This window comes from Apostichopus japonicus, chromosome 2, assembly GCF_037975245.1.
Source record: "Apostichopus japonicus isolate 1M-3 chromosome 2, ASM3797524v1, whole genome shotgun sequence".
Taxonomy (NCBI): Eukaryota; Metazoa; Echinodermata; class Holothuroidea; order Aspidochirotida; family Stichopodidae; genus Apostichopus; species Apostichopus japonicus.
The window spans coordinates 10,541,967-10,558,566 of NC_092562.1; the positions used below are offsets into that span (position 1 = coordinate 10,541,967).

The 16,600-nt window shown below is 37.9% G+C and overlaps 1 protein-coding gene across 1 annotated transcript; it reads right to left on the minus strand.

Moving 5' to 3' along the window:
- Positions 1-24: 24 nt before the first annotated feature.
- On the minus strand, positions 25-15,521 carry LOC139977677 (DNA methyltransferase 1-associated protein 1-like). Its single transcript, XM_071987173.1, has 12 exons — positions 15,307-15,521; positions 13,886-13,971; positions 12,302-12,422; positions 11,030-11,104; positions 10,019-10,177; positions 8,280-8,450; positions 7,360-7,566; positions 5,830-5,898; positions 5,230-5,354; positions 4,299-4,530; positions 2,010-2,072; positions 25-849 (listed from the first exon to the last, which is right to left on the minus strand). Exons 1-12 carry the CDS (start codon positions 15,430-15,432, stop codon positions 787-789), a joined length of 1,497 nt encoding a protein of 498 aa, XP_071843274.1. The 5' UTR covers positions 15,433-15,521; the 3' UTR covers positions 25-786.
- Positions 15,522-16,600: the final 1,079 nt, after the last annotated feature.

The window sequence follows — 16,600 nt, forward strand, 5'->3', positions numbered from 1 at the left end:
AGAACCTACATAAAAAAAACTATATTTTTAGAAATGACAATGTACTGATACTTGGAGCAAGATTGACGATCATATCACCCTTGACCTCTCCTTTCAGCTAAGTTTAAGGCCACAAGTCACTTTCTATATTGATGTCAATTATTGCATTTCTTTGTGTGTAGCAGCATATCAAACTACTGAAATGACACATGTGCCATCACATAGTTTATAACTTTTCACATTTTTTTTATTCTACTCTTTCAAACAGATGAAAGGCAACATATGTCAGTCTTTTCTTCAAAAGAAGCCCAGCCTTAATAACCCCCCACACAGCAAAGCATTACTATCCTAACATGTACATGTCATTATCTATGTCACAAACGTTTGGTCCTTTTTTCCAATAATGGAATTTTTTGCATAGCAACAGAAATGTCATTTGATAATGCTGACCCATTTATATGTTACAGAAATTGCTAAATGAGCTTGATGACCTACGCCATGTACAAACTGCAAGACGCACTGGTGGCGCTTCGCTGTACAAAAGTAAATCGCAGCAGACATATTTTCCAGTTTAAAGGTTATCATACCCAGTCCATCTCACACTGCCAGCGATTACCTACATGCTAGAATAATCTCTAGAGCTTAAAATGTCATCTGATTTCTACTGACAGTGGGCAGCGCTTGGGGTAATCGTCCCGTCAAGGAGAGAGGTTTTCCCAAGCCAGCACAATCCCAGGGTTATGTACAAAAAGACTGACTACTGCTTCTCTACCTCTGCCTGTGGTTTTATATTCTAGAAGAGAGCCCTCATCTTTTAAGTTTCTTCATCAGATTGGCTTGTTCCACGGCTGCTTGCCTCTTTTTCCGTTGCTGTTGGTTGATAAACAAAGAACAACATCCCATTGTTACAAAGTGAACCATTAACTTTCAAGATGCAGAAGGAATATGAATAATATTGACAGTATTACTTTTAAAAAAGCATTAAATAATGTACATCTTCACAGAAACAGGAAGAACATAAAAAAAAAAAAACTGTACAATGCTATCCAGCCAAACAGAAAAGAGCAAACTTGTATGTCTCTGATTAAGTGACTATGGGTATATTGCCTGAATTATTTTGCAACGGGATTTATTTTTCCAAATATCTCACAATTAGTTCCACAAGTTTCCAAGACGTCTTTGTGACGGAAGTCAGATGGATGCTTATGAATTATCAAGTGCAAGTATTCATTCCATGTCATCATAGATGTTGCATGACAGTTTAACAACATTGAACACATAGCCCAGACCTGCAATACATGCAGCATCTATGGTGGCAAGCTGGTTTCAACTGGTGGCACTTGTTTCTCTAAATGTGAATCTGGTTGGGGACATTTGAAAAGGCGCCCTTTAATACAACTGCCATGACAGTTTCTCTGCCTCGGGCATTTTAATTGGTTCTCGGGGTAGATCGCTGGAAATTTGAGCTGAGGAAGTTACTTTTCCAAGCTCGTTTCCTTTGCTAGGCTTGGTGAATTGATTACGTAACACACATGCTAATGTTCCAGACTAATAACCTTGAAAGATGCAGAAGTGGCCAGTGGCGAAAAAATGAACGTCAGTCTTACAAATGGGCGGGTTTTCATATGGATGGATTCATACTGTGTAACAGGCAGATTCTGTAGCATTGATTAAAGTCCCAAGTATCACTATGAAGCCCTGAGTACAAGTACAAGGTCCTGAGAACCACTGAGAAGCCCCAAGTATGAGCACATAGTCCTGAGTATGGGTACATGAATTTTGCTTTCTCCCAATGCAAGCACAAAGTCCTTGGTGAGGGTACAGAATGTTGTACTCGAGTATGGAAACGAGTACAGAGTGGTGTACTCAAAGTCTGGTAACGGTGGTAGGGAACCGGGTTCTTTTTTCTCAAGGTGAATCTCTTGGGGAGGAAAGTACGAGTGGTGAAAAACACAAAAAATCTTTTCTAGATAATCCGATGGATATGAAAATGACATAAAGAAGAGCCAGTTATGATCAGAGCATCTTACCGGAGTTACTGATATAGATGGAGACTGCGGGGTGGTAGCCACGACGTCGATTATTTCGGTCATCTGTAAAGAAAGACAAAATTCATCGTCGGATACGATATCAAAAAACAAAACTGCTTTTACTTCCGTTGGTGCCATATTTACGTTAAGCAGGTGAGGGATATTGATAGTGTCACCTATATCGGCCTTAGTTAAAAGTGGCAGAGGTGAATTCAATTCACAGAGAGAGAACTCTGTTCACAGAGTGAGGGAACCAAGAATAATGACATTTGGCAAAGACCATGTGTAGTATCTGTTCTTTTCAGACACACAGCCAACTGTAAATGGTCGTTCTTGACCCTCTGACCTGATGGTTGTGGTACCTATCAACTATCTCAGGTACTAATGATCCCTCTAATAAGTATAACATCATCATAATCATACGGTTACAGTCTTGGTGTGAGGGTCTGGTGTTGAGGGTGGATTAGCTCTGTAGTTTTCACGTCCAGGCTCTATATAGGGTGGCATTCCTTAAAAGGTGCGTTACCTATTAAAGACATATCCAAGTGTCCACACTGAGAGCTGAGACCAGTACACATATATCGCAATATCTCTCTCCTTATTAACAACAGGGATTGCAAAATAAACAATTTTATATAAAGATGATATAATATGGGGTGGTGTGGGTTGGGGGTGTGTGTTCTAGTGCTGTGCCGTTTACACGTTTAAACGTGTAAACGAACGAAACATCGCTTAAACGTTTAATAAAACCTTATGAACGTTTAAACGAAACTATGATATCAACTGAAAATTAAATTATTGGCAAAAATCGCGTATCAATTCCCGTGTTTATTTTGTCTACTACGCGAAATAACAAAACAACTTACGATCAGTCGAATCAATATGAATGGCTTAAACTTGAACGCTGTTATCCTTTTGTGAAAACTTCCTGATTCGCGGCACAAGTGTACTTTATATCGAGCCGACAGCGGCGGCGCAGATAATCCAGTCAATGCATGTTCGATCGAAATGATTACAATCCCTGTCCATCACTTTGAACTCTCCGACCAGACAATACCGGGTCGAATACTCAACTTGGTAATAGTTGTTCAAATACATGATCAAAGGAAATGTATCGATTGGAGATCGTAAAAAAAACTCTGAAAATCAGTAGAGAAATTAAACACTTTCGACGAATTCACGCGAAACTGGCAAATCGTGCTAAATGCAACTAATGTCATGTATACAAGGCTCTAGTACACCCATTTACGAATAAACCGTAAGACCACATCTGGTGTTAAGGGGGGGGGGGGGGGAAAGAAAGTATTTTCTAGAATTTCCAAAAATACGGAAAAAATAATGTCCTACCACAGTTAAGTGTATAGCAAATAGCCTAACCACCTCGTCTGTTACGGATCTCACTACAAAAACAACCAATTGTATTTTGCGAACTTGACGTTTTCTACAAGAACATGGAAATAATGTTAAGCATTAGTTAATCATGCCGTGTGGCCTAAAACATATTTTATTACAAGGTTTACTTTAATAAAGATGACCATAGCTTGATATCTTGTGCTGCGTGTATGAACTGTGCCTCGTGTATCATTCGGAATACTCTATGAAACGTTTCTTGGAAACGTGCCAAAAATGTTAACAAACAGGTGTTAGACAGGGGATGAGCGCGCAGTTGTTTGGCAAGATACCTGGGAAAATTCTGAGCACATATGCAGTATCCTACCGTAGTATTTAAGTTAGGTTAAACCGTACTGCAGTTGAAAACTGATGTACATTTAGTGCGCGCTATTCATTGTTAGGCATTCTAGAAACGGGGCTTTGCCGAACGTTTTTTGTTTCATAATATCGGAGGTTCTGTAAGTTAAACTTTTTAAAGATTGTAAAACAGATTAAATCTCTTTTCATTTTATAACATAATAAAGCTACTCTAACTTGTCATTTAAAATTTTTCATCAGCTTCATGACAATTTAAATTCAAAAGTTGTCAGTATTTTGCATCCTTAACTGCGAATTTTTTTATCGCCAGACACGCAAAAAATTCCTTTTCCTTTTCCAGGGTCTTCGCCCCACCAGGGCCCTAGGGCGGTCCCCTGGACCCCACGCCTTTATACTCGGCGTTTTCTCGCGATATTCGCGAACGTTTTAAACGTTTAAACGAACGAAAAATCGGCCGTTTAAACGTTTAGGTCTTTAAACGAAAACTCACAGCCCTAGTGTGTTCATGCAAACTTTACTCCCAAGGAGTTTGTCCTTATAATTATTCATCACAACCCCTTTTTTGTTGCATGTGCTCACCTTTTTGACCTTAGATGGAGAGCTTGGAAGCTCTGGAGGGGTGTTGCTCTCTGCTTTCTCCTCGATCTTCTCCGTTGCTTTTGTCAACGTTGACAGCGAGGCGGGCGTCAGGATGGAGGTAGACGGTAGCTTCCCTGGAGCCAGGGCTTCGTATCGATGTCGCAGGGTCTGCATCTCAAATTCACAGTTGGCGTGGGCCAGTTTCAGCTCGTAGAGAAGTACCATGTCGGATCTGAAGGTGCAACGTTGGATTAGAGGTCAGAAAACAAAAAAACAATGGATTCAGAAATATATCGCTTCTCAAAAAGCGTGTTTCTCTGCTCTGCCAACTTCTATTTGAAACCTACAACTGAAGAGATCACTAAAATACATTTCCACATATTTTCAAAAGTCACCTAATGACCAGTTCAGCAACCAACTGGAACACAAACTTAACTTTGAAGTAATCACCCAGTGGTAATTTTAACAAACTGTGTAACATGGTTGGTCAATTTGAAAACAGATTGTCTCTCACACTTAAACTGCCAAATATTAAGAGTGTGGCACGGATGTCCCATCAGTCAGTCACAACAGCCTTGTTGTTGGGTGTTATACTTTGCAAGTTTTGAGAAGTTACGTTGGGGGTGGGGTCTCCTTGAAGGTGGCGGGAGGGTTAAACAGACCTGTGACCCATTTCGGCATATTTATTTATGCGCATTTTACTGGGGATGATGTCAAAAGCTTTTTATCACGTTCTTCACAGGGATACAGCCCCCCCTCCCTCACAGCACATTTTTAGCCCTGGTCTCATATCATCGCTACTGTAGCATTATTGAAACCCAGAAAAGTGGTCGCAACAGACACATTTCTACTTCTCAGGTCGAACTATTTACCAACGATATTTTCTGGACTTATGATTTGATTATGATTTTGATGACCGATAAAATCATACCTGAGATCGTTATAGAGCTGACAAATCTCGTCTGTTGGCATCGGTTGTATTGGAATACCGAGCTCATCCAGGAGATGCTCTATAGCCTTGGTCTTCTTCTGTCCCACCGAGGATGGCAGCTTCATCTTTAATGGATGGAATAAATAAATGAATAAATAAAAAAAATAAATAAATGAATGAATGAATGAATGAATAAATAAATAAATAAATGAATAAATAAAGAGAAGTTAACACCCCTTCATTTATGGCTTGATCAGGTCATCAGAGTAACTGTTAAACTCCCTCCATATTAGCAACAAATTAAGAAAGTTATAGAAACCTTACATCATGGCTACACACTGCAACAACAAAACAGGGAACATTTAATACTCATCTCTTTCGATTTTCCTTCATGCAAAACAAAAAACTACAAAGACTTGAGGAAGTCAAATAATGACATCACAGATCTAGTAGTTAATAACTTTTCATTTCATTTCATTCATATTTTGTCCCCCTACAGGTGTTTTTTTGCAAACGTTGCTAAACTGAAGGTATGGTTTTCAATAATAATACTATATTAAACAAACTATGCATTTCTTTAAACAATTTGAAAAATGTCACCTTTTGACTTCTAAGGTAAACACCAGACTGCTTGATATCTGGGAACTTGATGCCACCAGTTTCTGGGATCTGAAACAAAGAATGAAAGGTGATTGATATTGGTCATTTGCAGTTTGGCAATCAATTTTTTTTTTGAGGAAGCAAAGCAGTAAGTACATTAAGTAACAACTAAGCAACTTCCACCAACAAACACCTTCATCCATGAAGACCAACTTACACAGCTGTGACTAACATCACTGACACTGTGACACACCTGTATTTCAATGTTCTATGTTAGTTCAACGCAGCTTTCACAACTTCCACTGCAAGCCGACCTCTTCAGCTCACAGCTCAAAACATTCACTCTAAATTTTGATTACAAGGACCAGGAATATCTGCATCCCATGGAGTTCTAAAGAGTGACTTCTCTTCTTCTAATATTAAACCAAGTCATTATCTGTGATTTTCCTGAGTTGAGTCATGAGCTCCAGTCACTGCATTATTTCTGTTATGTATTGATTACATGTTTTAGTCACTTTACATTTAAAAGTCAGTGACTCTGGTCAAGTCATCTTAGGGTGCAGTCACAATACAGCAGGTTATAGTGTCAGGCTTTGAGACTCAGGCTATTTACTGGCTAAATGTTCATAACGATCTTCCCTGCTGCCTGTAGCAAACACCACCCAAGACCCCTGTTTTTTGGCTAACAACAGGGGAGATTGAATACCTACCCCGAGTTGGTAATACTAGCCATACTGAACACTCCTCTGCACAAATTCATGATTAAACACACAGTGTACTATTTCAATGGTCAAGTCAAACTTGTCTGCACACATAGGAAGGTAGTGCTCCCCATTAGAGCACTTGTGTTTACAATCATAGAAGTGGCTGGTCAATTAATTAGGTGCACTCAAGGATGAATCCTAATGGCAGTATTTGGGGTAGTTTTGCTATCAAGTAACAAATTATTAATGCTCAAATGAATTTGAGGAGGACTGTTTATCAGGCTTGACTGTTTTGGTAGTGGATTTTGCCAGTAGCCAAAAAATGCAGCGGCAATATTCTGCCAGTAGACATTAAGAATTAAAACAAGTGATACGTGGGGTAACAATCGTCAGTCTAAGACTCAATACCTGTATTTACTGCTTATTATCAGCTAATTTTATTGGACTACTCCCATAAGCCTGTACAGTGGCTGATGTGTGCTGCATTTCAAGGAAATGCCATCGTTTTCTACCTCATAGACTTTCTAAGCACTGTCTTACCTCAGCAGATGCCTAAGACTGTGAAATTTGAGGCCTATATAAGGTGCTATTACAAGCTAGATTGGTACTCTTAGTACATCAGCAGTGATCGTACGAGTACAAGTGGAATTCCCCCTCACCATGAGTACCGACTAACTGTTGGGTACAAGTACTTAACCTGACACTCGTATCCATAATTGATTTCCTAATATGTATTCGTACGAATGCAAATCCATGAGTACGAGCATGATGCAAATATCTTGAAATATGATTATTCAGGGAATAGACTCACTACTAGCAGTTTTACCTTCATGCATCCTTCTGGGTCCTTCTTCCTACTACTCAGGGTGATCGGTAATTTCTTCTTGATGATCTTCCTCTCCGTCCTTCTCAGGTCAGAGCTGTTATCCGCAGCAGTGATCAGCTTTTGGAGGTCCTGGGCTTTCTTCTCTCGTTCCTTCTTCCGGAATTCAATCCTCTTCAATTCTTGAATCAACATTTCCTCTTCTTCCACCTGGAGTGATGGTAAAACAATAACATTCACAGAAGTCCGTAATCTCTTTTAATTTTTTTTTTATTATCGGGCTATTCAACTTGAGATGAATCTAGTCACACATAATTCCACCATCATTATTTTTATGCCTCACCTGTTCTGTGGTTTTATGCCTCACCTGTTCTGTGGTTCCTAGCCATTACCCTAGCATGATCTAACACTATGAATCTAGTCACACATTATTCAACCATCACTATTGTTACATCTCAAATGTTCTGTGGTTCCTAGCTATTACCCTAGCATGATCTAACACTATGAATCTAGTCACACATAATTCCACCATCATTATATTTTATGCCTCACGTGTTCTGTAGTTCCTAGCCATTACCCTAGCATGAAATTACACTATGAATCTAGTCACACATAATTCCACCATCATTATTTTTATGCCTCACCTGTTCTTTGGTCCTAGCCATTACCCTAGCATGATCTAACACTATGAATCTAGTCACACATTATTCAACCATCACTATTGTTACATCTCAATTGTTCTGTGGTTCCTAGCTATTACCTTAGCATGATCTAACACTATGAATCTAGTCACACATAATTCCACCATCATTAAGTTTTTATGCCTCATCTGTTCTGTTGTTCCTAGCCATTAAACTAGCATGATATCAAAATATGAATCTAGTCACACATAATTCCACCATCATTAAGTTTTTATGCCTCACCTGTTCTGTGGTCCTATCGAAGAGTCTGTTCAGCTGTTCCTTCCGTTTCCTCTCGTGTTCTGCATCGTAAGACTGCTGGGCTCTGCTACTCAAGTTTGGGTCACTTCGTACTTTACTGAGTTTGTTCACAATATTGTAATATCTGTCCTTGATGTCCTCTACACTTCGCTTCTGAAATAGGAAAAAAAAATTATAACATAATAACTTAAATTGATTCACTTAAGTTTATAACAAATTGAGCCAAATTTTTTGAGTCCAAAGGAAAAATGACGCACATCTCGAGTGAAGCTTGAGGTTACTTTCACTAATGTATCTTTCAGATTTCTTTCTTTGTTTTTTCTTTCATTTTTGTGTTTCCAATGCGTTGATCCAACTTAGAATTGATGCTTTTTTGTCAAGAAATGTTTTGGCCTACAACACCACTACATATATAGTTGAGCATTTGCAGAGACAAGATATTCCCTTCATAGTGTTTATACTAATGTACTTCTCAAATTACCCAAGTAAACCTTGCGCATGAATTTTGGATTTGCATAATTGCAGCCATCTTGTTTAAATGTTCCCTTGTTTTAAAATGTAGAGAAAAAAGTTGGTTATTTTGATAGGCCGATCAACAGTAATGCATCGTCTTGAAACAGAATGACTTCAGCAAACATTGGAAAGCATGCTGCTATGCAAATAACAAGATTTGGTTCTCGTAGGAATAGTTTTTGAAAGTTTTGAGGACCGTTTTCAGATCGGGAAATGGGTATGAATTGAAGGAGAAGTTTCAATAATAGAGATAAGGCGACAGAATGCAGGAATTGATCGTCTTTCATAGTGGCCTGCTGCAAACCAAAATATTATTTAGTGCATTTCAGTTAACACAAGCTATTTTGAAATACAAAACTTAACGTATTTGTGCTAAATCATTATGTATTGTAAAATGCTGGTCAATGTTGAAGGTAGAGCTGGTGCCATGTATTGTTGCGACTGAACCAGCAAAATATTTATTTTGGCTTGTTATTTTCAGTACTGTGCTATGCTTTACCACATTATTTATATATTGCATACTACATACACAAATTTATTTGTACAATATGTCCCTTGCTAGACAATGATTAATTTTGCCTTCTTTTGGATAAAGTACCTCTCATCTCTGATGAAGAAATAAAGAGATTAATCAACCTCCCAGGCTGTCAAAGTCGATTAATAATATACATTACTAATTTGTTGTACCTACCCCATGAGACAAATGGTTGAACCTATCTTCTACTCTAAGTGTTTTGCTATGCTTTACCACATTATTTATATCTTGCAAACTACATACACTAATTTATTTCTACAATACGTCCCTTGCTAGACAATGATTAATTTTGCCTTCTTTGGATAAAATACCTCTTATCTTTGATGAAGAAATAAGGAGATTTATCAACCTCCCAAGCTGTCAAAGTTGATTAGTAATATACATTACTAATTTGTTTTACCTACCCCATGAGTCAAATGGTTGAACCTATCTTCTACTCTAAGTGTTTTGCTGTGCTTTACCACATTAGGTATACTATGCACACTTCATACACTTATTTATTTCTACAATAGGTCCCTTGCTAGATAATGATTAATTTTGCCTTCTTTGGATAAAATACCTCTTATCTTTGATGAAGAAATTGGGAGTTTTCATCATTCTGCAATTAATCAAACTCCCCAAGCTATCAAAGTTCATTAATAATAAACCTTGCACTAAGATTGTTTTTACCTACCCCATGAGACAAATGGTCAAACCTATCTTCAATGACTATCCATCTGGCATCGAATCTCTCACTGAGCTCAAAGAGGTGATCAGTGGCAGGTCTGGTCCATTTATCATCATGAAGATGTGACTGGTACTCCTGATCTGTGTACTTTGGTATTTGGAAAGCCTGCAATGACAGAGAAAAGACACGTCCAGATGTGAAACTACTTAGGTTGGTATATAGGAATATATGATACATGAATTTTTTTTAATTCGACACAATATACGTGATCATCCAACATAGCAGACAAATATATGCCAAAGAAACCATTGCAAGAGGACCATAGTTTCATCATTAATGTACTCAAGTTTCGAAAGATCTGCTTCACAGAGAATAGAGCGGAAATGACTCCATGCTATAAAGTAAAAATTGCCAGCAATGTTAAAAGAAATAGTTATATAAGCACCAGGTTAATACTCGATACACAAAACACTATTCCTGCTTTTTTTCTACTCATCTTTAAACCACATAAAACATTACAACGGAACCAAAAGCTATTTCATCAAAGAACTTCTCCTGTGAAATCAACATCAGTAGAATTCATTACTGTCCACACTGTTTCTCCTTACCCTCTTTCTTAGAAAACTCCTTTGCAATTCATTCTAGAGAAATCAAATTCTTCTCTCTCGTACTGTTTGTATAGTTGTGCTTGAAAGTGGCTGAGAAGGAGCATACAAATTGTCTACCAACAACAAATAACATTCAAAGAGGCAGGGAGTGGGCAGGGCCTACAAGAATTGGGGTCAGGTGGGTCTACAGCCCCAGGGCTCTGGGTCAGCTGGGGGCCTGGGCAAATTTGGGATAAAGAATATTGTATTCTCATACCCCTATGAATGTATCTTGAATTTATGAAGACACTCAAGAAAAGGGGCTCAGTGACATAATTGTCTCCAGGGCCAGACCTCCTGGGAGTCAGGATGTACTGCAGGAGGGTATAGAGAGGAGAGGAAGGTTGAGACTACATAGCAATAAACTGACCTTGTTAAATTTGGCAAAGGGATAGTCCTTGCCTTCCTCAGCAGCTCTTCTCCAGTGGTAGAAAATTGCACCATCCTACAAAACGAAAGTAGAAAGATTGCTGTCAAACAAATACTGTACAAAGTGAAATCTGTCATTTCCATGAGAATTATCTGCTACCTTGCAAACAAATTTTATTCAGAAAAGATAACCTGAATTCCAACCTGAGCATTGAAAGAAAAATCAAGTTAACTTTTGACACAATTTCAGGGTTGGCATTTCAGTACCTATTTCTACAACACAGTCTCTTCCTTATTCTTTTTTTATAAAAATAATTCAAGTCTGAGAAAGGACCCTGTTGTACATGCCAGAGGTTCCTCAGTAAATAATGCCAAGTTTTACATTGTTTACTGTAGCTCAGAGACAAAAATGGTCAGATTCCACTAAAGCAAGAGAAAAACATAACATCTTCACGACTTCAAAGAACACATTTGACAATACCATTACAGATTTGTCAAAGATGGTGTCCGATGTCATCTGTTAGTGTTTTGCAGTTAAATTTGGTTAATAATCCTTGAAGGCCATTACCAGACGCTCAGTACATATATGTTAACGGACAAGCAGATACAATAATCAGCATTCTATGTCATTGGTCTACTTCAAGGGCAACCCAAAACAGCAAAGAAAAAAACTGTATTCTACAGTGGCAAAGTTTAAATGTTTTTTTTCCAATCCAATAGTAACACGTGCATGAACTTTTAATGGTTTTCTTGCCTTCTTGCACTGTTGATTATCTGTGAAAGGCGACAGGTACTGAAAACACACTGAACGAGTCTAAAATATTGAATTTCTTCAACAAGCCTTTCCCATTCCATTGGAATTAGTTTCAATGTCGACAAAAAAAAAAGGCTTGACCTCGTAGTGGCACTACTGCCACCACAAATCAATAAAATGGCACCTCCCTGGCATGACATCTAAACAATGATACCTCCCACATGGAGCAAGATTTATCCTTCCATATACTTTGAGGATAAGTTCATCATAAACATCTCTAGCATATAATCCTAGGATGATAATTAGTTCCTTTACTTCTATTTGAAAAAAAAAAAACTAGACGAGATTAGAAAGATTACCAACAGTCTACACTAATTGTTACTTCAATTCATACTTTTCCTGACTATGACAATATTAACATTTTCATCCTTTAAAAGACATTGACACATAATATATATTGTACATTCTTTTTAAGCTCTCGATAAGAGTAGAGCTACTGTAGATACGTCACAGACTTACTTTCCGAGCAGGATTGGTGAAGGGCATCCATTTCCAGGGTCGTACACAACACCGTCCAAGTTTTGCTTTCATTTGTTTATACCCTTGTTGAGTGTCTGTGGGGATCAGGGGTGGGGGGTCTCTGCCAAAGAGTAGACAGTTACAAACATGACAAAATACTCTTTTCATGACCTGTCTTTTCAGAGAACTTTTAGAATCGATGTGAAATGGGACCATCACAAAGTGTGGTGATCGTGACACAGTCAAGTCAATGCAAACATGCATTAATTTAAAGAAAATAATCCAAAGTTTTGCAAAATTGCTCATAGAACTATAACATTTCATTGCCCCCCCTACTGTACAAGTTCCCCCATCGTAAACTTGTCAGATTTGAGATGGAAACTGAGCTATTCCACATACAAGACATGGAAAGTGCTCACCTTTTCTCATCTAACTTATATTTAAATTCCCATTATTAACACAAACTAACAAATCCCTGACTCTAAAACTGCTTTGGTACTATTGTATCAATCAAACCATCATGACAATGTACTTTTTCTTCCCAAAGATTTTTAGCAAATAAAATAGATTCAAACCAAAACAAAGGTGTACCATTCTTTATCATTGGTTTTGTTCGTCCAATTAATGTTTTCATCTCGACCAATTTAATGACAGAGAACGTGACAACTTTGTTTTGGGTGTGAATATTTTATTCGCTGGATCACTGCGAAACTGGCCAAAATGTTTGGTAAGAAAGTACAGAATTGTGTTTGTGTGATAATTTAATACAAAAAATAAGATTGTTTAGACCACAAAGATTAAATGCATAACAGGGCTTTCTCACCTTCTGAAACCATTTTAAATTATTACCAACAACTATGATGCCATTCGACTACATCTGGGTTTCCTATATTGGCCTCTTATTGACGGTAACTTTTCTTTAACAATATTACTCTCTTGTCTATAACATGTGATTTCTTCTTTTAAAAATGACACATTAAAGATAAAATTCACAATGTTAGATAGACTCAATGCAAACTCATACTGTATATCACAAAAATATGCATTTACTGTATATGTGTGTGAATGACCCTGTCTTTTAATATGCACTCTTTATCTGCACTGTATAAATTTATGAATGTATGACAACATCTGTGACACTAGTGATATCATCTAAGTTGTTGAGTTTCATAATCTTTTCATAGACTTCTACCATGAGGTTGCATTTATAAGATATGAAGTTCACAGTGACTTCTGTTGTAACCCTCCAATGGTCTGTAATCATGTGGACAAGTTTTGATAGTTTCAGCATATAGTCTGGACAGACACTATTCAAAGCCTTTTAAATAGACTTCTTGAATGAACTGAAGGTACATTACAAACATGAGTCAATTTTCAAACTGATACACTTTAACATTTGAGCCTAATGCGTGTATTGGTTTTTGTAAATTATACTTTATGGCACTTTTTTAAATCCTTACACTCCTGATGAGTTGAATGGTTAAGTTAGGTCGACAATAAATTCTCCTAACATCAATTTGGTTTCCACAGAGTATTCATACTTGTTGTATGGTGAATAAAGAAACACTTTTTTTTTATACTTACTTTTTGTCAGAATAAAGGAGGGCATACACTTCTCTATGCATACCCTCTGGCCTTTTAAACAGAGGTTCATTGTTCTTCTTTGGTTTCTGTTATGAAGAGGGAAACGAGGAACCATTTTACAGGCAATACATGTCATTACAAATCTCATATGATAAGTTGGTTATATGACCTTTGACGGCTAAAAGGATGTCATCACTTTTAAGTTTCAGATGCACATACTATATGTATTACACCGGCAAAAAGCCACCCATTATTATGTACAAATAAGCCATACGATTAGGAGATTTTGAAACACTTTGATGAACTTTTGAGCTATATATATACCTGAGAAAGTTTGACACATAATTTTACGTTCATACAAAACTGAAATTAAGTCTGATTGATTATATAATCTTCTGCTTCTGTTAGATGCTCGTTAAAAACCCCTCTCGGATATCAAGGATTGTGTATTCCAGTCTTTTATAGTCCTAGGATAGAAACTATACTGAAAAGCACGATGATTATGTGGAATTTGTGTATAGCGGCCACGCCTCCCTGGTTTCAAGAAGGGATTAGTCTCGTTTGGGACTGCAATTAGGCCATTAATAATTTGGTAAAAGAGCATAAGTCTGGCCCTTTTCCTTCTTTCTGTGAGGGGTTCCCACTTTAAAGTCTTCAAGATCTCAGTGACGCTGGATTGCCTACGGAAATCACGAGTTACAAAGCGTGCTGCATTCCTTTGAATTTTTCTATTTTATCTTGGTCTGAGACCTTATAAGGGTCCCAAATCTGAGCTGCATATTCAAGAGTAGAACGACACATAGACATATAGGCCAATTCACGTAATTCTGGTGGGCAAGAGCGCAAATTCCTATTAAGGAAGCCAAGGGTTCTGCTGGTCCTAGAGCAAATCTTATCAATATGAGTAGAGAAAGATAAATTGTCACTAAACAGGATACCAAGATAAGGCTGCGCAGTGACGCACTCCAATATTTGATTGTATAAGGAGTAAAAGAACACAGATTTTGCCCCGCTATGCTTTGTAAACATCATGAAGCATTTAGAGGGATTGAATTTCATGTCCCAAAGCGTAGCCCAGGATTCAAGAGCCTTCAGATCTTTCTGGAGGATGAGATGGTCGTCAAATGAGTGAATAGGCCTATACAGCAAAGCATCATCCGCAAATAAACGAAGACTTAATGAGAGTGATTTTGCCTTAAAATGGCCAACATCTTTTGGGGTTTAAATGACACTTTCCACACTGCCTCACTCATGAAGGCTCAGCAGTCCATGCCTAAACATATACCCTGTCCGTCAATTCTGAAAGTCATTGGGAAGTAAACAGTAGGTTGCAACACGATATTTATGTCATCGTTAGGCTATACAGTACGCATAGCCTAGACTACAATGTAACTTGGATATCAAACAGACATATACCCTACCGATTTCTTATCATTTCCTGCGATAATTTCTTCCTTACTAGGAACCACAATTGTTTCCTGCTCTTTCGGTGGAGCTTTATTACTACCATCGATATCCCACTCGAGAATATCTTTTACATCACTCATTTTTTCGTGTGTTTTCCTGCAGCAGGTTCGACTGGCTTTGTATTAGAAATCTCTTTCCATGTAATCACAGTGATAGCGGTTTTGCGAAAGAAGAGTCGTCGGTTTTATGGAACGCGCCTTACATTTTGCGATGGGCTGTGCCCATATCCCGCATCTACCAGTGGCTTGTTGTAATGATCATGTAAAACGTATACCATGATGATGTTTAAACATACGACGATGATGTTATAACAAACGATGATGAAGGACATGAGTGTCTCTCTACCAGCCCAAAGAATTGATCAAAATTAACATATGGCCAAAACCTAAATGTTCTTGCAACTCTCTGATCCTTCATTGAATTACTGCAGTTAATTATTGATTTCAGTTTGCAAGTCTTTTCATTTTATAGGTATAGGCAGAGACACAGCCTACATGCAAGTTTAAAAGTATGTATATTAGTATGTATATTAGATCCTCCTGCAACTGAGCAGGAACTCGCGAAGAAGACTCATTGGCTTATCAAAGCCGCAAGCTGACCGAAGTCAGTCTCTCACATTCACATTTAACGTCCATGATTATGAATTGTTAATTGTCAACAACTCTGTAACTGGACGACATACATTAAGCTTGGAGTGACTCGAACCGGGGACCTTATGTTTGAAAGGCATCGCCGTTAACCACTGAGCTATAAAAGTAATGGTTTACTAATGGTAATGGTAACCGTTAAAAGTAATGGTTTAAAATGCAGTGCAATGTAGCAAACGAAATATTAACTTTTGCCCGGTGCAGCAGAGATATAAGTTTCCGGCCAAAGGAGAGTCCAGATTCACCCAAGCCTAACCATGGTTTGGGCGTGGTTGAGACTTTTGTTTTGGCAAACCTTCTCTGTGTATTACAGGGTTTCGATTGAATTCCTAATATGAAAGATATCTTTAAGAACAATACAGAAAATTACTAAAATATTACTAAAATCTTTGGATTTAAAACTTGTCTTCAGCCGATTGGAGTTCTTATTTTTTGGTCCTATATCATACACCCCCCTCCCCCCTCATTGAGGACCGGGTCCCGAGAGTTTGCCCAAGCCTGGTTTGGCCAATGTCACTCAATGTTATATTCTTACATTTCTGTTACCAGGGTTGGAGGGTTATTGATAGCAATTTCAAGAAGCAGTGTTTGATAACTATGT